Raw genomic sequence first — 21,824 nt, 5'->3', positions numbered from 1 at the left:
ATGTGGTCAAACTAGGATTATCGTATTAGTAGAAGGGTGGTGACATTCTTCCATGTAATGGCCTGGAGCGTATCTTGTGGTTTTGTTTATGGTTTTATAATTAAACAAGCCTACTTTCCAAGAGATTTCTTGAGCGATCATTAACTTAGAGTGGGTCCCCAAAGTTTCCTAGGCTTCCTTCTCTATCTTTAGGGATCGAACCCAGGTCTCCTGCCTTGTAAGTGGATTCTTTACCAACTGAGCTAGGAGGGAAGCCCAGTAGTTGGAACATTCTTTAGAAGCTATAATCCCTACTTTATTCAGATCTCGTTTTCCCTGATGTCCTTTCTTCATCCCAAGATTCCATCTAGATACCACATTACATTTAACCATTTCCTTAAGATCCTCTTGCCTGTGAAGTTCTCCAATTCTTCCAACGGCTGACTTTGACAGAATCTGTCTAACGTTTTTCTCATGATTTATTTGGGTTAAGGATTTGAGGTATAATAATAAAAAAAATTTGGCCTTTGTCCCTAATTCCTGTCACTGATCTCCTAAAATCCTTGGAATTTCCCTCTGTGTTAAGAGAGTCTCTGTTATTCATAATGAGCCCCTTTCAAGCCTATCAAAGTTTATGCTAATGAGGTGATAATTGGCGAACTTCTAAATGGCTTGGGATGGGGGATGGGGGTCCAGAGGAGCCAACCAAAGAGGTTTGGCACTTTCTCCTGACCTGCTTCAAAGAAACCTCTATAAAAACCCTTGGGAAGCGCTACCGAGAGGGCAACCCGGAGAGGGCTTGGACCGTCTGCCTCCCCCACCTCCTGCTTCTGAGCATCTCTCACCGGAAACAGTAAGTACAGCGCTTGGCTGCTTTCTGTGTTCTAGCAAATTATCAAACCGGGAGCTGGATGGTGGGAACCTGTGGGCCTTTTCGTCTGGCCGGGCTTCAGAAATGCCCCGTAGCCTGGGTACCCGGATTCGCGGCTGGCGTCTGATATGGTGGGCAGAAAATCGAAGAACCGGTTGTTGATGTTAGCAAAGACCCCCACGTATCCACATTCGGTGTTCGTCGGGGTGAGACCAGAGGAGGCAAGCGGAGGGCCTCTTATTTTTGCTCAACATCTTTCCAGGAGGGCATATAAGGCTGGATGGAGTAAGGGGGTGAGACTGGCGGGCTGCGGGAAGGAGGGGTTAAAGAGCTAAAAGGCCCACAACGGGTAGGCGGTGGGGAGAGACGTCTCCTAGATGAGAAGCATCCGCGGGTTTTTTTTTTTTTTTTGTCTCTCCTGAATCCGGTCCGCTGTTGCAAAGAAGGGACTCATTGGAAAAGACCCTGATGCTGGGAAAGATTGAGGGCGGGAGGAGAAGGGGACGACAGAGGATGAGATGGTTGGATGGCATCACCGACTCGATGGACTTGAGTCTGAGTAAACCCCGGGAGTTGGTAATGGACCGGGAAGCCTGGCGTCCTGCGGTCCAGGGGGTCGCAGAGAGTCCGACACGGCTGACCAGAGCTGAGCTGCACTGGGCGCGGTCCAGCTCCCACGCTGCGGCCGCCCCGGGGCCCGGCGGAAGCCCGGGCGGTCCGCAAGCCCAGCCTGCACAGCGGCTGCCTGGCCACGAGGGGGCGCAGCGCGCGGCGGCGGGTCAGGAGGGCGACGTTCAGGCGGAGAAGCCGCCCGGCCTGCCCCCTTCAGAAGTATCTGGGGCGCCGCACCCGTCAGGGAGGGTGTCGGGCGGGATAGGCTGGTCGCCGCCCCTCCGAGGGCCTCGTTCGTCTTTGGTCGGGGTCGCGGGGGCGCACCGGGGTTGAGCCGGCTGAGCCGCCGCAGCCAGCGAGAGGGGCGGAGTTTCCGCCGAGGCCGGGCAGGGGCCCCGCGGCACTCGCGCGCCTCCCGCTGCGGAGCCCCGGCTGGCACGGCCCGCTCGCCAGTGCGCACGCGCGGCCCGAAGCTCCAGGGTGCCGGTCCCGCCCCCTGTGTTCGCTGCAGGGGCGCTCAGACGCATGGATTAGGGGCGGCAACTGAACCGGCCCAGCCGCAGCTAGCAAGCGGGGACGAGTTTTTCTGGAACCTGCGAGTGGGCAGAGGCTTTCTAATGACCCACGATCCAGATGCAAGGGTAAAAAAACCAACAACACAACTGTTCGATTCAGTTGCTCAGTCATGTCGAGTCTTTGCGACCCCATGGACTGCAGCACACCAGGCTTCCCTGTCCATCACCAACTCCCGGAGTTTACTCAAACTCCTGTCCATTGAGTCGGTGATGCCATCCAGCCATCTCATCCTTTGTCATCCCCTTTTCCTGCCTTCAGTCTTTCCCAGCATCAGGGTCTTTTCAAATAAGTCAGTTTTTCGCATCAGGTGGCCAAAGTATTGGAGTTTCAGCTTCAGCATCAGTCTTTCCAATGAATATTCAGGATTGATTTCTTTTAGTATGTACTGGTTGGATCTCCTTGCAGTCCAAGGGACTCTCAAGGGCCTTCTCCAACACCACAGTTCAAAAGCATCAATTCTTTGGTGCTGAGCTTTCTTTATAGTCCAACTCTCACATCCATACACGACTACTTGAAAGACCATAGGTTTGACTAGACGGAGCTTTGTTAATCCCTGGTTGAGGAGGGGACTGGAACCCACTGTCATTTCATGGAAACCGAAGAATTGGTGATGGACAGGGAGGCCTGGCGTGCAGCAGTCCATGGGGTTGCAGAGAGTCGGACACGGCTGAGGGACTGAACTGACTGACTGCCCTGGTGTCAGGACTTACTGAATCTCTTACGTTCTTTTGTCTCCTTGTGGAAAGATTTCAGCATGAGGCAAAGAGATGAACACAGTTTATTAGCATAGGACGCTTGTGTGAGATACTGGTGGGCAGGCAAGGGCTTGCAGCCCTAAGAACAAAGAGGGCTATATTTGTATAATCAAAGCAAAAGTTGTGGGGGAGGCTATGCATGGAGAGGGGGAAGGGTATATGAACAATTTTTGTACCTTCTCAATTTTTCTGTGAACATGAAACTGCTCCCAAAAAGCCTTTAAAAAATAATGTTGTTTCCAAAAAATAAGTGGGGAGAAGACCGTCTTTTTCCTCACTTTTGGGAAGACATCAAGGCTTACATCATTAGTTATTTGACCCTAGATTGTCTAACTGGGTGATTGTCATATGGTGGTGATGTACACTAAATGGGAACTTTCCTAGTGACTCAAACAGCAAAGAATCTGCCTGTAATGCAGGAGATCTGGTTAGATCCCTGGGTGGGGAAGATCCCCTGGAGAAGGTCATGGCAACTCACTCCAGTATCCTTGCCTGAAAAATTCCATGGACAGAGGAGACTGGTAGGCTTCAGTCCATGGGGTTGCAAAGCCAGACAGGACTGAGCGAGTGACACTTCCACTTACTTTGTATTAAAATATGATGATTCATCTCAGGTTTCAGCATAATGTCCCCTTTCACCAAGTTTCTTTCACCTTGCACCTTTAATTCCTGTCTTGGCTACATGCATAAATGCTCTTCTTCAAGGACCATTAACTCCCTGACTTCATGTAACAAGATTTGGACTCCATATGTATTATCTTGTGTTTTAACTATTAAGACTTCTGGCTTGAGTGTGCCTGGCACTTGAACATGCCTGGTCTTCCTTCAAGGCAGTATAGATTGAACCTGTGTCCTCTGCATTGCATGGCAAATGCTTAAACACTGGACCCCCCAGGAAAGTCCCATTTATCAAATTTTATATATAGTAGTGTGTATATGTGGAGGAGGAAATGGCAACCCACTCCAGTCTTCTTGCCTTGAGAATCCCATGGACAGAGGAGCCTGGCAGGCTACAGTCCATGGGGTCAGGAGAGTCGAATATGACTTAGCTACTAAAGAGAGAGAATGTGTATATGTTACTTCCAAACTCCCAGTTTCTCCTCCTTCCCCTTTGGTAACCTTAAGTTTGTGTTTTGTCTGTGTTGAACAAAACTCTTGACTATATGCTTTCTGTGTGTAAACAAGCAAACAAAAGACAAAATTTGAACTGCACTTAGTTCAGTTCAGTTCAGTTCAGTCGCTCAGTCGTGTCGGACTCTTTGCGACCCCATGAATCGCAGCACGCCAGGCCTCCCTGTCCATCACCAACTCCCGGAGTTCACCCAGATTCACGTCCATCGAGTCAGTGATGCCATCCAGCCATGGCCTTTTCTGGCAATTCTGAAAGTATTTTCTGTGTATTTTGGGATTAAGCAAATTAGGCACTATCACGGCATTGCTGAGAGCGAGGAGTCTCGCCGGGAGAAAGTGGTGCAAGTCTGGAGGGAGGAAGGCCAGGGGGAGCTCTGTGGACTGGGCTCCCGTTCCCAGATCTGCCCGCTGAAAGAACTTTGGGACCAGGGCCGCCCCAGTGGCCCTAAGCATTCCTAGTGTTCGTATTTTGGTTCTAAATCCCATTCTCCAAAGTTCCTTGGAGAAGTAGCTCACTTAGTGAAAGTGAGTGTTAGTCACTCAGTCATCTGACTCTTTGTGATTCCATGGACTGTAACCCCTCAGTCTCCAGTATAAAAAAATACTTATTACACAGTCTCAAAGGATCATTCCACAGATTATTTAATAATTACAAAGAGAAAAAAGGAAGCTTTATAGTGGGAAAATTTGGCGAATACCACCTTAACCATGTGATCAAAATCAGCACCGCAGAGAATGACGTAAAAAAAGTGCCAAATATGCATAACTTGAATTGGATCATGGGGTGTGTGTGTCAGTCGCTCAGTCGTGTCTGACTCTTTGCGACTCCATGGTCTGTAGCCCGCCAGGCTCCTCTGTCTGTGGAATTCTCCAGGCAAGAATACTGGAGTGGGTTGCCATTTTCTTCTCCAGGGGATCTTTCCAACCCAGGGATCGAACCCGGTCTCCTGCATTGCAGGCGGATGCTTTACCATCTGAGCTACTAGGGAAGCATCCTGGGTTAACATCAGACAAACTAAAATTGAAGGACAGACTACAAAGTAATGGGCCTGATTCTTTTTTTAAGAGTAATCACTAGACTTTATTTGAACAACTGGGAAAATATTTCCTTAATCTGTTTATAAGTGGGAAGGGATGCATGGTATTGGAAGCACACGAAGGAAAGAGGGAGGGGAGGGGGGAAAGAAAGTTGGAAAGAAAAGAAGCAAAAATGCCGGGAAAGAAATACTGCATTGAATGAACCACAGACCAGAGTACCTTTCATCTTACGTACCCTTAATACATTCATGAAACTTCCAGAGATATTTCCATTAGTTAAATGGGAAACTTCCACAAAGTTGTGTCTGACTCTTGGGACTCTATGGACTATAGCTGCCAGGCTCCTCTACCCATGGATTTTCCAGGCTAGAATACTGGAGTGGGTTGCCATTTCCTTCTCCATGGGCCTGATTTTTAAAAACATGTTTATGTTGTGGATCTTCTCTGTTGGTCCAATGGTTAAGACTCCATGCTCCCAATGAGGGGGGTTGGGTTTGATCCTTGGTCAGGGAACTAGATCCCACATACTGCAATTAAGACCTGGCTTAGTCCAAAAAAATAAAGTCTAAGTCACGAAAGACAAAGATTAGGGAACTGGTCCAGAGTAAAGAGGAATAAAGAGACATGACAACTCCAATGAAAAGGTGTAACTTTGAAGTGGGAAAAATGTTGCATAAAGGATGTTATTGGAACAATTGGCAAAATGTGAATATGGACTCGGTCGTAGATGTTAGCATTGGATCTATGTTAATTTTCTGAACTTAATCATTGTAGGTTGGTTACCTAAGAGAGCCTTCTCGTTCTTAGGAAATAATCCCTAAAGTATTTGTGGGTGAAGAGTCAAGATTTCTGCAACTTAATCTCAAAAGGTTCGGGGAAGAAAAAAAAGTCTCTGTTTTGCTTTGTACCATTGAACTGGATATGCTACAATTTACACTATATGTTCTCTATTGTTGAACATTAAATTTTCCAATTTAAAAAATCATTCTTACAAACAATGATGCTATCAACATCTTTACGAATAGAAGTTCTTTCTTTTGTCACCATTTTTAGTATAAATGCCCAGAATTAGGAATACCAAATCAAAGAGTGCCAGTGTTTTTAAAGCCTTTAATAAGAGAGTAGTAATTCAAGATGCTAAGAGTGGTTGATTTAAATAGAAGGTTGTAAGTAACCATGGGAGGTGAGAGAACAGAGCTACAAATAGCAGGAGATTTTAAAAGCAGCTGCTCATGCAAAGGGCTCTCCCAGTCCTGGGAAACTCCCCGCACTATGGCAGGGGCCTTGCTACCCCAAAACGGCTGCTGTAAGCATAGCGTGGGGGGGTTTTCCAGCAGACTTTTTCGGTTAGCAACTTCTCTACCCTTGTCCTAGGACTCATGGGTCTAATCCAAACCACCATGACCTAAATCTAGACTTTGGACAATAAGGGATTTGTGCCTCCGGAGGATTCTTCTGGCTAAGAAACACAATGTGATGCTTTGTGTTCAGGAACCTCATGACTCTGCAAGATAGCTGTGAACATTAGTAGAAATCTAAAATAAAAAAGAAAGAGTATTTGGCCTAAAAGATACTGAGTTGAAATAAAAACTGCTAGTAATGGGAGTGTAAATTGCTTTAACTACTTTGGAAAACCGCTTAGTGTTATGTTTTTAACACTCAACATTAACTTGATCCAGTATCTCCTATCCTAAGTAGGTGTGTTCCCAGAGAAATGCTTCAACATGGACTCCAGAGAGGCAAGTAAGGGAATGTTCAGAGCAGCATTACTTGTCAGAGCAAATGAACTGGAAATAACCCAGTGTCCATCAACAGGACAATGGCTAAACAATCTATGGTAGAACAGAATATTATATAGCAGTGAAAATGAATAAAGTCCAGCTATGCAAAATTATGCGGCTTCCCAGGTGGCTCAGTGGGTAAAGAATCTTTCTGCAATGCTGGGGACACAGGAGACAAGGGTTCGATCCCTGGGTTGGGAAGAACCTCTGGAGAGGGAAATGGCAACCTGCTCCTGTATTCTTGTCTGGAAAATCCCATGGACAGAGGAGCCTGGCGGGCTACAGTTCATAGGGTCACAGAGTCGGACACGACTGAAATGGCTTAGGGCACACGCACAGTTATATGTGTGAAGCTTAGAAACAATTAGTGACAAGGCTTAGAAGGTTCCTTTTTGAATAATATTTTTGAAGCTAAAAAACTTGAGCTTTTAGGGACGTATTTATTTGTATTAAGATTTTCTTTTATTAAGTTTATGGATTTACTCATTGATTTTTGGCTGCACTGGGTCTTCCTTACTGTCCGTGGGCTTGCTCTAGTTGCGGCGAGCGGGGCTACTCTGTGTTATGGTTGGAGGCCTTCCCGTTGCGGGGGCTTCTCCTGTTGCAGAGCTCAGGCTCCAGGCACACGGGCTTCGGTAGTTGTGGCTCACAGGCTTCGCAGCGGGGGCTCAGAAGTTGTGGCACACGGGCTTAGTTGCTCCATGGCATGTGGGATCTTCCCAGACCAGGGATCAAACCTGTGTTTTCTGAAACGGCAGGCGAATTGTTAACCACTGGGCCACCAGGGAAGTCCTTATAGTAAGATTTTTAAAAACAAAGTAAATAAAAATATAAAATTGAGGGACTGCCCTGGTGGTCCAGTGGCTAAGACTCTCATCTCTCAATGCTGGGGCCCTGGGTTTGATCCCTGGTTGGGGAACTGGATCCCACATACCACAGCTAAGACCCTGTGCAGCCAAATAAATAAAAATGAATTAAAAAAAAAATATATATATATATAAAATTGAGGATAGTTAGGCAGGGAGTATAGCAGGTAGGTAAGAAGTATAGCATTGTTGGCAATAATTTCTTTCTTTTTTCTTTTAATGTGCATTGTAATACTTTAAAGAGGGATAGCCAGGATGGAGTGTTTACCAGTTTATCACTTCATTTTATTTGATTTTCAAGCTTCTCCAGGGGAGGTGCTGCATTTCATGGGTGATGTAAACTTGGAAGGTAGTTAATAGTTAGGATGGCAGGTCCTAGTTGACTAAATCCAAGGGGCACAGGTCAACAGGATACAATTTAACAGGAGTAAACCTGTTGACATTGGTTTCAAATGTCAGCAGCAAAAGTACAGCTAGAATTAGGACCAGTGACTTTTTTTGTTTGTTTTGTCTTGGCCACGTGCATGACATGTGGGATCTTACTTCCCTGGATGGTGGATCAAACTTCCGCCTCCTGCGGTGGAAGCACAGACTCTTAACCACTGGATCACCAAGGAAGTCTAGGATTAGTGATTTTTTTAAAAAGAAAAAGTCTAGGATTTTATATGAATGCAGTTTCAGTAAGCTATCAAGCTCATTTGGCAATAATCTAGTTCTTAATGAGGGCTAGGTACATAATATTCATGTTATTACTAGATTTTGTACCTTACATATGTTACTGGAAATTCTTTTGAATGTGTTGCAGTTGAAAACATCACTGGTGTCTACTGTTTTTGCATGTTGAATTTGAAAATAGCAATGTAGATAAAAATCAAGAAACCATACAATTTTCTAATTGGAAGAGGCCTTCAAGATGATGGCTAATCTGAAAGGTAACCATTTAAAAATTATAACTACTAGGGAATATTTATAGTTTGGGAAATTGGGGATGACTTTAAACATAAAAGCAATGGTAAATGTCATGAAAAAAATTGAGGTTTTATTTAATTGAAATGTAAAATTGATACCTCAAAAATCATCTTAAAATTAAAAGGCAAATGTTAAACTGATTAAAAATGTGCCATAAGCAGGGACTACCCTGGTGGCTCACTGGTAGAGTCTGCCCTGTAGTGCAGGGGGCTTGGGTTCAATCCCTAGTTGGGGAACAAAGCTTCCTTGTGCAACTGAACCCAGAGCAGTGCAGCTCCTGAAGCCTGCATGCTCTGGAGCCCTCACCACAACTGGAGAGCCTGTGTGCTGCATCTAAGAACCCATACAGCTAAATTAAAAAAAAAAAAAGCCACAACTATATACCAGCCCAGCGTTGACGCCCTTAATATAACATTATGACAGCTTATGGAAAAACCTGAATGAACTTTTCGGCCAACCCAATATAAAGAACCCATAAAATCAGTAGGAAATACAGTAATACCAAAGTTGAAAAACGGCAGTGGACATTAGCACAATGAAGGAAACTATCGACAAAAGGAGAAAATAGCCTACGGAATGGAGAAGATATTTGCAAACAGTATGTCTATAAGGAGTTAATATCTAAGTGAATGCATATTAAGCTGCAGGTGCTTCGTATTGTACACCCAGAGCCAAATGAGTGACACTGTGATACAGTGATTATAGCCCCAGAGGTTGATTCCACAGTTTATTTTTTTGACGGTATAGTAGTAACTTGGGTCCTCAAAAAAAAAAAAAAAACAGAATTCAACATTAAAAAAAAAGTGTTTAAAAAATGGGCAGAGGACTTTAGAAATAGACGTTTTTCCAAAGACATACAGATGACCAATAGACTTATGCAAAAATGTTCTATATCACTAATCTTCAGGGAATTCTAAATCAGAACCACAATGAGGGACTTCCCTGGTGGTCCAGTGGTAAGACTCTGCACACCCATTGCAGAGGGCACGGATTCAATTCCTGGTTGGGGAAGGAGGATGCTGCACGCTGGGCGGTAAGGCAAAAAAAACAAAACAAAACAAAAACAACAACCCCTAAACAAACAATTCCCTGGTGGCTCAGATGGTAAACATGCAGGAGACCTGTTTGATCCCTGGGTCGGGAAGATCCCCTGGAGAAGGAAATGGCAACCCACTCCAGTATTCTTGCCTGGAGAATCCCATGGACAGTGGAGCCCGGTGGGCTACAGTCCACGGGGTCGCAAAGAGTCGGACACACTGAGCGATTTCACTCACTAAATAAACAAACAGTGACCCATGGTGATATATCACCTCTCACCTGTCAGAAAGGCTATCATAAAAAACAAGTATTAGTAAGTATTAGTGAGGATGTGGAGAAAACTTTTGTACAGGAAGCGACTTAAGTGTGCACATTCTACAGTAGTCCCTGGGAGCTCCCTGGCAGTCCAGTGGTTAGGACTCAGTGCTTTCACTGCCTAGGCCCTGTTTCAATCACTGGTGGGGAACTAAGATCCCAAGCCCCTCGATTGGCCTGACCAAAAAACAACAACAACAAAAAAAACCCAGAGGAATGGCTAAACAGATCATGGATACTCAAACATGGACTATTTTGTAGCTGTCAAAATGTATCGGGTGTGGTGGAGATCTCAGCTTGAGGTTTTCTCTGACCTGGAGTTTATTCCTTGGACCATCCCTAAGCACTTCCCTGGAGGTCGAGACAACTGCTTTCCCCTTTGTGGGTATCTAATCGATCCCAGGTGTCAGTCCACTTCCCCCCATACCCCCCAATAATGAATTCCCTGTTTCCCCAAAGAGGAGGAAACCTCCAGTCCTTGTTTGAAAATGCTGTGTTGGAAGGGTTCAGAAGGGTTCAGATGGCAGAATTAAGGCTCCTTCATCCCTAGGGTGGGCTTCCCAGGTGATGTAAAGAATCCCCCTGCCAATGCAGGAACTGTAAGAGAGAAGGGTTCAATCCCTAGGTCTGGAAGATCCCCTGGAGAATGAAATGGCAACCCACTCCAGTATTCTTGCCTGGAGAATCCCACGGACAGAGGAGCAGTCCATGGGGTCAGAAAGAGCTGGACACTACTGAAGAGACCTACCATGCAGGGACCATACCCTAGGGAAACAATGGAAATCTCCTATTGCTCTTAGTAAAGGAAGACTTAGTTAATACATCCAGCTCTCAGTTGTACTGAAAGGAGGAGTAATGCCAGGGAGGAACAGCAATCCACTGAGTAAACAAGTTCAGCTCTCTACTGTCCACCTCCTTCAGCCAACATCCTACCGAGGGGATCCCTATGCGGCGCCTCTCCTCTCCCCTTCATTCAGCAAAAGCTTCGGCCACCCTCACTGTGAGCTGGGAACACAGATCCGGGTCCCCGTCCCCAGGGCTTCCACACGTCCCCAGGGGAGGCAGACACCCTGGACCCGCAAGGGCGATGTGGGCGAGCAGAGTTGCAGGGCAGCTGGAAGGCGGCCTGTGCCACCCCCGGAGGTGACATAGTGACATTGAAAGTGAAAGTTGCTCAGTCGTGTCGAACTCTGCAATTCCGTGGACTGTCCATGGAACTCTGCAGGCCAGAATCCTGGAGTGGGTAGCCTTGCCCTTCTCCAGGGGATCTTCCCAATCCAGGTATCGAATCCAGGTCTCCTGCATTGCAGGCGGATTCTTTACCAGCGGAGCTACCAGGGAAGCCCAGTAACATTGAAGGCCTGAGCTAATATTTCAGGGTTTCAGGTAGGAGGATGCTGGGGCTGGCCAGGCGGTGATCGATGCGGAAAGGGGGACGGAGGAGGGCAGTGGGAACGGTGCTCTGGAGCGTCCAGAAACCCCAGCCAATGTGGTCAGCGGAGGCCGGAGCAGCGGGCAGGATTTGGGGTTGTGCCGGGCAGCGGGGCCCCAACCAAGGGGGATCTCCACCCGGCCTTTCCCACGGCCTGCTTCCCATGCCCCTGCAGCCACCTGCTCTGTCCTTGGGGGGAAGCCTCTGCCCCCACTCTACCCCCCCGCCCCCCCCGCCGCAATCGGGTGCACTGGCCGCGGGGTCCCGGGGCTTGGCCCACAGGCACCTGTTACTGAGGGCTCCCTCTTAACCAGGTAAAGGGCTGGGGCGCCCCGCGTGGGTTGGCAAGCAAGGGCTCGGATTTCCTACCTTTGATCTTGCTGTTTGATCTCCACCTAGAGAGACTTATTTATAGAAACCAGTCGTTCCATCGCGGCCTGCTCTCCGGCTTTTGCTGTTTTCAAGATGCCTGATGGGTGGCTGGGTGCAGGCTGCTTTCCAGCCTGCAGTCTTGCTCTCTGCGCGCTGTGTCCCAAGTTCCAATTCGGCAGCATTCGCCGCCCTTGGCTTCTCCAGGAGATGGCTCTTTTCTCCCTTCAGGGCCCTGTGGTTCCTGAGATGCCTTCTTGCTTTTCTACACTCTGAATTTCTCTTTTTTTCCCCCACCAGATTTACTGTTATTTTCTTATAGACTTAAAGCTCTGGGGATGAAGAAGCAGGGTTTGCATAGAGGCCTTTTAAAAATCCAAGGTTGATTGCAGAGCAAGGGAGATTAACAAGGGGACATTGCAGCCTTGCCTCTGAGGAGCCTGGTAGTGGTACCTCTATGGGAACCAAATTCAGTGAAAACCGGGAAGCAAAGTCCAGGCTGGGGATGTGAGGGGCTGTATGACAGCTCCTGGCTTCCCCATCCACTCTTTCCATGGAACTTCCCTTTCAGACTCATGAAATTTCCAGTAGCAATGCTTTATAACAGGTATATGACTTTTACCCCCTCCCTTTTAAGCAGGGTTTGGCTTTCTCTAATCACTAAGTTGCAGTTCCCAGGGGAAAATGTTCAGGTTGGCTGAGAGAAAAGAGAAAATTATGATGTGATTCATCGGCCCCTTTTTGTGGCACTTTCAGCCACAAGGAGAGGACCTGACTGTCCTGGGTGTTACTGCAGTGTCTGCCATTTCAGGCTGAGTCTGCTTTGTTTGTTTTGGGGGAAGATCCATGAAACTTAGGATTGGTACAAGTATGACTCTTGAATTTTCATATAATTGCAGTGCTGCATGATATGCAGTGATATGCATAACTGGATATGCATAACCAAGATATGTCTTGGTTTTATGATCTTTATGATTCTATACACTTGGAGATTCTTTTTTAATAACATTTTTTGATGTGGACCATTTTAAAGTCTTTATTGAATTTGGTACAATATTGCTTTTGTTTTGATTTTTTTGGCCTCGAGGCATGTGGATCTTAGTTCCCCAGCCAGGGATTGAACCTGAACTCCCTGCCCTGGAAGGTGAAGTCTTAAGCACTAGCCTGCCCGGGAAGTCCTTAATTTTTTTTTTTAATATTCTTTTCCATTATGGTTTATCATAGGATACTGAATATAGTTCTCTGCTATACCGTAAGACCTTGTTTATCCACTTGTAGGTATGTATACGTGAGTCTGCCTTTTAAGTCATCTTCACCTGTGTTTTGCTGGATGCCACGCACACTCCCAGAGCTCTCTGGCTTAGGGCCCCTTCAGCTTCTGACCCTTCAGTCCCTTTGCTCTTCCAGTTGTCCCTTGATGCCCGTCTGCCTGTCCCTTGGTTCTTTCTTGGCCCCTTCTCATTGCTCAGATATGCCCTGGATGGGCCCTGGGCTGGGTGGGGAGATGCGCTGCCAATAATCTTTCTCATTTCATTAAAAAAAAAAATTTTTTTTTTTTTTTTTTTGGCCTGGCTGTGTGGCTTGCAGGATCTTAGTTCCCTGATTGAACCCGAATCCCGGCAGTGAAATCCCACAGCCCTAACTATTCGACCACCAGGGAATTCCTTTTCTCATTTAAAGTGTAATGGTTTTAGTCCATTTCCCCATTCATTCGTTTGACCCCAATAACTCGTCCTCTAAAAGTGAGATTTTTCAGAAAACGGGACAGAATTGCTCAGAAGACAAACTTGGTGCTTGGAGGGGGTGAGGGGCAGCTCATCTCTTTGTGGTGTAGTCTCTGATCCACTGAGGTGGTTTAGACTTTTGAGGCTGCTAAGGGCTTTCTGAAGGAGCGTGGCATTGTTAGTTCTGGAAACTTACGGTACTGACCAGCCCAGCTGCCGGTCCTGGTCCTGTCTGATGGGCAGGTGACTCTTCACAGATGGTGACTCCCCTCCCCAACCAGGAAAACTTTTATTATGCGCCTGGGATATAAAGGACCGACCATTCCCCTCTGCTGGATGAAGACAAGTTTGCTTTCTATGGAGAAAATTTTGTGAGTACTCCGCTCTCTAGTGGCCAACTGGGCGAAAGAGGTAACAGTTTTACTTCACTTTACAAACGGAAGTCAGGAGCCAGTTTAGCGTCAGGAAATGTTTGTGGAGCATCTACTGTGCTGTCACAGTGCTAAACCCCAGGGATATGGAGGTAAATGAGGTCACTGCTAGTCAAATCCTTGCAAATTGAATCACGGTGTAAATGTATTAGGATTTTTTTGAGAATTTTAGCGCTTGAAGGGGAAGTTAGAGATGATCTGGTTTGTCTCCCTTCTGCTTTTTTTAAACAGTTGAAAAACCAGGGTCCAGAGAGATGAAATGATGTCCTTAAGATGACATGGCCAGTTAGGGAAAGGGGGAAAAAATGCCAGTGAAATTCAGTGGACGGTCATCCTTTGATTTTCATAACTTATTCTGAAATACTTCTGGACTACCACAAAGTTGCAAAAATAGTACAGAGTTCATTTGCTCAGCTTCCTCCAGTGTTAATATCTTATACAACCATGGGTTTATCAAACCACATACATTAACATTAGCACAATACTATTAACTACAAACTTCAGATTTCACCAGTTTTTCTACTACAGTTCTTTTGCTGTTTCAGATCCAGTTCAGGATATCACATAGCACTTCTTTACTTACGTACCACATTGCATTTAGACTCTAGTTTTTAACTTTAGATTTTCATTACTGTTCCTTGAAACAGTAGTGAATTAGTGAGGTTCTGCTGCCGTCCATACACTGTCAGAAGCCCCCTTTGTCTATGGGAGTAGGCTTGGTGTGTTTCCAGAGCCAGCTGTTTGCCCTGGAGATCTTGATGACATCCTGCGGCAGCTCTGTGGGTGTGCTTGAACTCTGCAGTCCTAGCTTATCTGATCTAGGTGCAAATGGCTGTCCTTGGGGCTCAAAGTGGCACACCCTGCACTGTCTGCCACCATCCCCTCTTAAATTTATTTTTTAAATATTTATTTTTCTTTATTTGGCTGCGCTGGTCCTTGTTGCGGCATGTGGGATCTTCACTCTTCATGACGGCAGGCGGGTTCTTTGGTTGCGGCACAGGAACTCTTAGTCGTAGCAGGTCAGATCTGGTTTCTTGACCAGGGATTGAATCTGGGCCCCTTGCACTGAGACCACAGTCTTAGCTACTCGACCACCAGGGGAGTCCTGAGCACCTTTTATTTGCCAAATGGCTTTTTGGAAGAGCTTATTCAAGTCTTTAGCACACCTCCCCACCACCCCCTTTTTTTCCCTGACTTTTTCTTACTGATTTGGAATTTTGTTCTTTTGGCCACGCCAGGCAGCATGAGGGATTCTAGTTCTCCCACCAGCGATTGAACCTGAGCCCCATGCAGTGGAAGGGCTGAGTCATAACCACTGGACTGCCAGGGAAGTCCCTGGAATTCTTTATTATAGGCTAGGGAGTGAATCTTTATTGAGGATTTGTGTTTTGCAAATACCTTTTTCATTCTAGAACTGTGTCTTTCTCATAGTGTCTTAATGTGCATGTGAGCTCAGTTGTGTCCCCCTGGACTCTTTGTGACCCATGGACTGTAGCCCGCCAGGCTTCTCTGTCCATGGGATTTCCCAGGCAAGAATCCTGGGATGGGTTGCCATTTCCTCCTCCAGGGTATCTTCCTGACCCAGAGACTGAACCTAAGTCTCTTGCTTGGCTTCCCTTGTGGCTCAGATGGTAAAGAATCCGCCTGCAATGCGGGAGACCTGGGTTTGATCCCTGGGTTGGGAAGATCCCCTGGAGAAGAGAAAGGCTACCCACTCCAGGATTCTGGCCTGGAGAATTCCATGGACTGTATAGTCCATGGGATCGCAAAGAGTTGGACGTGATTGAGCGACTTTCACTTTCACTCCTGCTTGGCAGGAGCCACCTGGAAAGCCATAGTGTCTTAATAGATGTTTTTAATTTTATGTATCAATCTTTTTTTCTTTAACTTCTGGTTTTGGTATCTTGATCGACTAGTCCTCCCCTATCTGAGGTCACAAAAATATTCTTTATTCTGAAAACTTTATCGTTCTTCTCTCTTGATTCTCGTATGCCACATCTCCATCCATCCATCCATCCATCCATCCATCCATCTTCCTCCTAAAGTACATCCTCTAGTGAGACTGTATGTAGTCAGCTGAAGTCTGAAGTCACATTTCGGAAAACATCTTTTTTTTTTTGGTGCTCTACTTGAGTGATCGTTTGGGGAGGTCAACAGTTTTAGGTTGAGCTAGTTCCCTCAATATTTTGAATGTGTTATTCTATTGTTTTCTATCTCATTGTTCTGACTTTGGAAGCAACCTTCTTTCCCATTCCCTTTGGAGAGTGTCTCTTTCCTCGATAATCTTTAGTGACACTCTACTGAATTCCGGTTTCAATTAGTATTGATAGCTCAGTTGGTAAAGAATCCGCCTGCAATGCAGGTAAGACCCTGGTTTGATTACTGGGTCGGGAAGATCCCCTGAAGGGAAAGGCTACCCACTCCAGGATTCTGGCCTGGAGAAGTCCATGGACTGTATAGTCCATGAGGTCTCAAAGAGTCGGACATGACTGAGCCACTTTCACAACCTTATCTTAAAACTGATTTCTTCTTTAAAAATACAGTAACATTTTCTTGGCAATTTTATATATGTTTCATATTGTTGCAAGATTTATAGTAAATAAATTCAGTTGATTCTCCTAGTCAGTGTTATCTTGACCTATAATAGTCATGGTTTATTTTTACTGCGGAAAGATCAGGTAGTTAGCTGTTATCTTAGTATTTGTTGTTGTTTAGTGTCTGACTTTGACTCTTTGCCACCCCATGGCCTGTAGCCCGCCAGGCTCCTCTGTCCATGGGATTTCTCAGGCAAGAATACTGGAGTGGGTTGCTATTTCCTTCGCTAGAGAACCTTCCTAACCCAGGGATCAAACCCATGGCTCCTGCATTGCTGATGGATTCTTTACCACTGTGCCACAGGTAGCTATTAATTATATAATTAAGATATAATGACGCATTACATGTGTCATCATCATAGGTTTATGTGAAAACTTAATTCTTGGGTCACAGTTCACATCTTGTCTTTACTGTCATCTATATTTTTAATTACAGACAACTCTGGTGTAGAGTCCTTTTGATAAATATAAAACTTTAGAAGCAGTAATAACAGTAGAAAAATAACCAAAGTTTACCAAAAAAAAAAAAAAAAATAGGTCTTCCCTGATGGCTCAAGACAGTAAAGCATCTGCCTACAATGTGGGAGACCTGGGTTCAATCCCTGGGTCGGGAAGATCTCCTGGAGAAGGAAATGGCAACCCACTCCAGTATTCTTGCCTGGAAAATCCCATGGACAGTGGAACCTGGTAGGCCACAGTCCATGGGGTCACAAAGAGTTGGACACGACTGAGCAACTTCACTTTCACTTTTACCAAAATAAAATGCCTTTAATGTAATAAATTTCTCAGCTTCACTGTATAATAAGAAATCATTTAGGGAAATTCAAAAGGCATTTAATATAAATTTTTCCTATTTGGAATAAACCTTTTCAAATACTGGGACTCAAATTAACAAAAATTTTTGTTTCTAACTGCATGTCTGTTTCTGCTTTGTAAATAACTTTATATCTTTTTTCGTATAAATGATATCTTAGGATATTTGTCTTTCACTTACTTCACTTAGTATGATAATGTCTAGGTCTATCTATGTTGTTACAAAAGGCATTTAATGGCTGAATACTATTCCATTGTATATATGTACCGTATCTTTATCCATTCATCTCTCGTGGACATTCAGGTTGCTTCCAAGTCTTGGCTATTGTAAATAGTGCTTTGGTGAATACTGGGGTGCATGTATCTTTGAATTATACTCTCCTAGGAGTGGGACTGCTGGATCATACGGTACAAAATTAACTTTTGAGCAAGGGTAGTGGTGGTGGTTGGTTTGGGCCTGGGCATTTGCTAATTAGCAAGATTTAAGTAACAGCTTTGTCTAAGACTACCCAGATGCAGGGAATGACAGAGGTGACTTTACCACTGCTTCTTGAACTCTGTGAATCACCTGGGGATTTTCTTCAAGTGCAGATGCTGATTCAGTGGTTCTGGGGTGGGGCTTAGGATTCTGCATTTACAGCAAGGCCCCTGTGATCCTGATACAGCCAAGGACCACATTTTGAGTAGTGAGGGGCTACATGACATGAATCACGTATACCCAGTATGATCCCTGATATCTTAGTTTTGCATCCTTCCCCTTTGCTGTCTGGGGATGATGAGCTAAGCTCCTTTCTGAGCCCTTTCCATCATTTTACATGGGATCATAAATGGGGCTTATTGTGTGACTTCTCTTATTCCTCTTCTCTACCTCCCTTACTGAGTTCCTTCCTGGGTGTGAATGGTATCACTGGTCTTCAATTCAATGGTTCAGAGGGACCTTACCCTCTTCTCAGTTCATCCTGTCCCTTATGGTCCCCATGCTTTGTAACCCAGAACTGGCAGATCCTCATATTTTACCACATTGCTTTAAAAAAAAATTTTTTTTTTGGGCTGTACTGGGTCTTTGTTGGGACATACAGGCTTCTCTAGTTGCAACACAAGGGCTCAGCTGGCCTGCAGCACGTGGGATCTTAGTTCCCCAACCAGGGATGGAACTCTTGTCCCTTGCACTGGAAGGTGGATTCTTAACCACTGGACCACCAGAGAAGTCCCTCTTAAGATGTTTTCTGAGACCCTGACTTCCTAAAGCATCTAAGTGCAAACCTCTGAAGTTCTCATCTGGCCAGATGGAGTTACGGTGTCTTTGGGAAGCAGAGGGCACAAAGTTCTTGAGGAACTTGAAAAAACTCGGGCTACTTGTGACCTTCAGGTAGATGAGGTGACCTCTGCATTTCTAGCTGAGCCAGAATTTAGCAAACTCCAAGAAGGCTATTTGACGAGCTCTTCTAATAAAGCATTAGGGTTAGTCACTTGGTTAAATGATTCTAATTGAGTTAATTAATTTTGTCTGCACTGGGTCTTTGTTGCTGTGCACAGGCTTTCTTCAGTTGCACCAAGTGGGGGCTACTTGTCATTGCAACGCAAAGGCTTCTCATTGTGGTGGCTTCTCTGGTTGCTGGGCACAGGCTCTAGGCACACAGGCTTCAGTAGATGGTGGCTCCCTATTGGGCTTAGTTGCCTTGGTGGTAGGTGGAATCTTACTGGACCAGGGGTCCAACCCAAGCCCCCTGCATTGGCAGGCAAATTCTTATCCACTGTACCACCAGGGAAATCCCTATACTGCTGTTTTTTAAAATTTATTTCTTTGACTTCGTTGGGTCTTAGTGGCGGCATGAGGGATCCAGTTCCCTGACCAGGGACCGAACCTGGGCCCTCTACATTGTAAGTGCAGAGTCTTAGCCACTGGATCACCAGTAAGTCCCTATGCTGCTATTTTAAAGCAGATGAATGTTCAGGTATGTTAAAAATAAGCCCCTGGATTAAGACAGACTTGGGAGTGGCCTCCCTGCAATCTGCCCTCCATTTACAGCAAAGGTGGGGGCAGGAAGTAACACAGAGAAAACCTCTGCTCTACTTGAGCTGAGGACGCTGTTCTTTACATACTGCCTTTAAAAAAAGATGAAGTTCCAGGGGAGAAACCTGTCAGGTTTAGGGGCCACCATGATTCTCTGAGGGGACAGGAACATTGAATCCTGCTTCCCTTTCTCTCTTGGTCATAGGATGCTCATAGTTAGGCTGGTGACCCACGTATTTAAGAACAGCAGGCCACCTTGTAGTGCTCTTCTGTCTTCCACTTGTTTCCTGTCTTTATTCTAAGAGAGTCCAGAAATACATATTATTATTGCATTGTGTGAATTTATGTCTTTTATCTTAAAATTCCTTTTGCTTGAAAGTGTAGTTCAGTTCAGTTGCTCAGCTGTGTCCCACTCTGAAATCCCGGGGACTGCAGCACGCCAGGCTTCTCTGTCCATCACCAACTCCCAGAGCTTGCTTAAATTCATGTCCATCGAGTCGGTGATACCATCCAACCATGTCATCCTCTACTGCCCCCTTCTCCTCCTGCCCTCAATCTTTTCCAGCATCAGGGTCTTCCCAATGAGTCAGTTCTTCACATCAGGTGACCACAGTTCAAAAGCACCAATTCTTTGGCCCTCAGCTTTCTTTATAGTCCAATTCTCACATCCATACATGATGACTGGTCAAACCATAGCTTTGACTAGATGGACCTTTGCTGGCAAAGTAATGATGTCTCCACTTTTAAATGTGCTGTCTACTCTTGCCTGGAAAATCACATGGGCGGAGGAGCCTGGTAGGCTGCAGTCCATGGGGTCGCGAAGAGTCGGACAGGACAAAACTGAGTGACTTCACTTTCACTTTTCACTTTCATGCACTGGAGAAGGAAATGGCAATCCACTCCAGTGTTCTTGCCTGGAGAATCCCAGGGACGGGGGAGCCTGGTGGGCTGCTGTCTATGGAGTTGCATAGAGTCGGACACGACTGAAGCGACTTAGCAGCAGCAGCAGCAGGTTGATCATAGCTTTTCTTCCAAGGAGCAAGTGTCTTTTGATTTCATGCTGCAGTCACCATTGGCAGTGATTTTGGAGTCCAAGAAAATAGTCTGTCACTGTTTCCATCGTTTCCCCATCTATATGCCATGAAGTGATGGGACCAGATGCCATGATCTTTGTTTTTTGAATGTGAGTTTTAAGTCAGCTTTTTCACTCTCCTCTTTCATCAAAAGGCTCTTTAGTTCTCGTGTCATCTGTGTATCTGAGGTTATTGATATTTCTTTCAGCAATCTTGATTCCAGCTTGTGCTTCATCCAGTCCAGCATTTCATACTCCTTTCCCAATTTTGAACCAGTCTTTTGTTCCATGTCCAGTTCTAAATGTTGCTTCTTGACCTGCATACAGATTTCTCAGGAGGCAGGTAAGGTGGTATGGTATTCCCATCTCTTGAAGAATTTTCCACAGTTTGTTGTGATCTGTACAGTCAAAGGCTTTGGCATAATCAATAAAGCAGGTGTTTTTCTGGCACTCTCTTGCTTTTTTGATGATCCAGCGGATGTTGGCAATTTGATCTCTGATTCCTCTGCCTTTTCTAAACCCAGCTTGAACATCTGGAAGTTCCTGTAGAAGCCTGTCTTGGAGAATTTTGAGCATTACTTTGCTAGTGTGTGAGATGAAGTCGTCGTATAATCTAATAAAAAGTCTCGTCTTTTCCCACTTGGACTGGATGGCTGGTGTGTATCAACCCACTTTGGGCCCTGATAATGTTCAGTCGCTAAGTCGTGTCGGACTCTTTCGCGACCCCGTGGATGCAGTACGCAAGGCTTCCCTATTTTTGTATGGCGCTGGTTAATCAGCCCCTTCCTCAATCTGCGTCCGAACCCTCAAGGGTGGACGGCTGGACTCTGGCTTAACCCGGCCAGGCAGCCACTGGGCTTCCCCTTGGTCCCCAGCCTACTGCGCCGTCTGCCTTCTTCCTCCTTTACGTTGCCCCCCAGCCTCCCCCCAGAGTGGCCTCCCCCGGTCCCTTTCCACTCACCTCTCCTGGCACTGCCTGTCTTCTCCCTCCATAACCGCCCTCCCCACAGGCCTCCCTCCCTCTGGTTCCAGCCGCCCTTCTCCCTCCATCAACACGTCCTCCGTCACCCTCCCCAACTACCCCGCGGGCTCTTCCGGCGGCGCGGCCTCTTCCGTTCGGCGGGAGATGGGGGCCGGCGGGAGAGGTGGGCCGGCGGGAGGGCGTGGCCGGGCGGGGGAGGGCGTGGCCGACGAGAGGGCGGGGCCGGCGGGAGGGTGGTAAGGCGGGAGGGGTCGGGCGCTCTCTAGGGCGGGAGGCGGGGCCGGCCAGAGGGCGGGGCCGGGCGCTCGAGTGCACGGGCGGGGCGGATGGGAGGGCGGGGCCGGGCGCTCGGGCGCTCGGGGTCTGGGGCCGATGGGAGGGCGGGGCCGGGCGCTCGGGCGCTCGCGGGGAGGCCGATGGGAGGGCGGGGTCGGGCCGGGACGGGGCGGAGGCGGGGCCGGA

At 46.5% G+C, this 21,824-nt stretch overlaps 1 protein-coding gene and 1 long non-coding RNA gene across 5 annotated transcripts in view; one reads left to right on the top strand and one right to left on the bottom strand.

Annotated features, from left to right (window-relative positions):
* The first annotated feature begins 645 nt into the window (after positions 1-645).
* Positions 646-21,824, top strand: part of HLCS (holocarboxylase synthetase) — a 214,270-nt gene continuing 193,091 nt past the window's right edge. Inside the window, exon 1 of one of the 4 annotated variants that reach the window (XM_070796775.1) lies at positions 646-832. In XM_070796775.1, the coding sequence (XP_070652876.1) occupies positions 647-832 (186 nt within the window). In that variant the 5' untranslated portion in view covers position 646. Of the gene's footprint in view, positions 833-961; positions 982-11,099; positions 11,318-11,526; positions 11,678-21,824 lie in introns of those variants that run through there. The other 3 variants (XM_070796777.1, XM_019964095.2, XM_019964087.2) reach the window with 3 other exon arrangements.
* Positions 7,183-21,525, bottom strand: LOC139185143 (uncharacterized). Its single transcript, XR_011568677.1, has 2 exons — positions 11,733-21,525; positions 7,183-7,489 (listed from the first exon to the last, which is right to left on the bottom strand). It is a non-coding gene; the product is annotated as an uncharacterized lncRNA (long non-coding RNA).

Source organism: Bos indicus, chromosome 1 (genome assembly GCF_029378745.1).
Source record: "Bos indicus isolate NIAB-ARS_2022 breed Sahiwal x Tharparkar chromosome 1, NIAB-ARS_B.indTharparkar_mat_pri_1.0, whole genome shotgun sequence".
NCBI lineage: Eukaryota > Metazoa > Chordata > Mammalia > Artiodactyla > Bovidae > Bos > Bos indicus.
The sequence above is the reverse complement of the archived record's forward strand: the minus strand, read 5'-3'. Positions and strand labels throughout refer to the sequence as shown.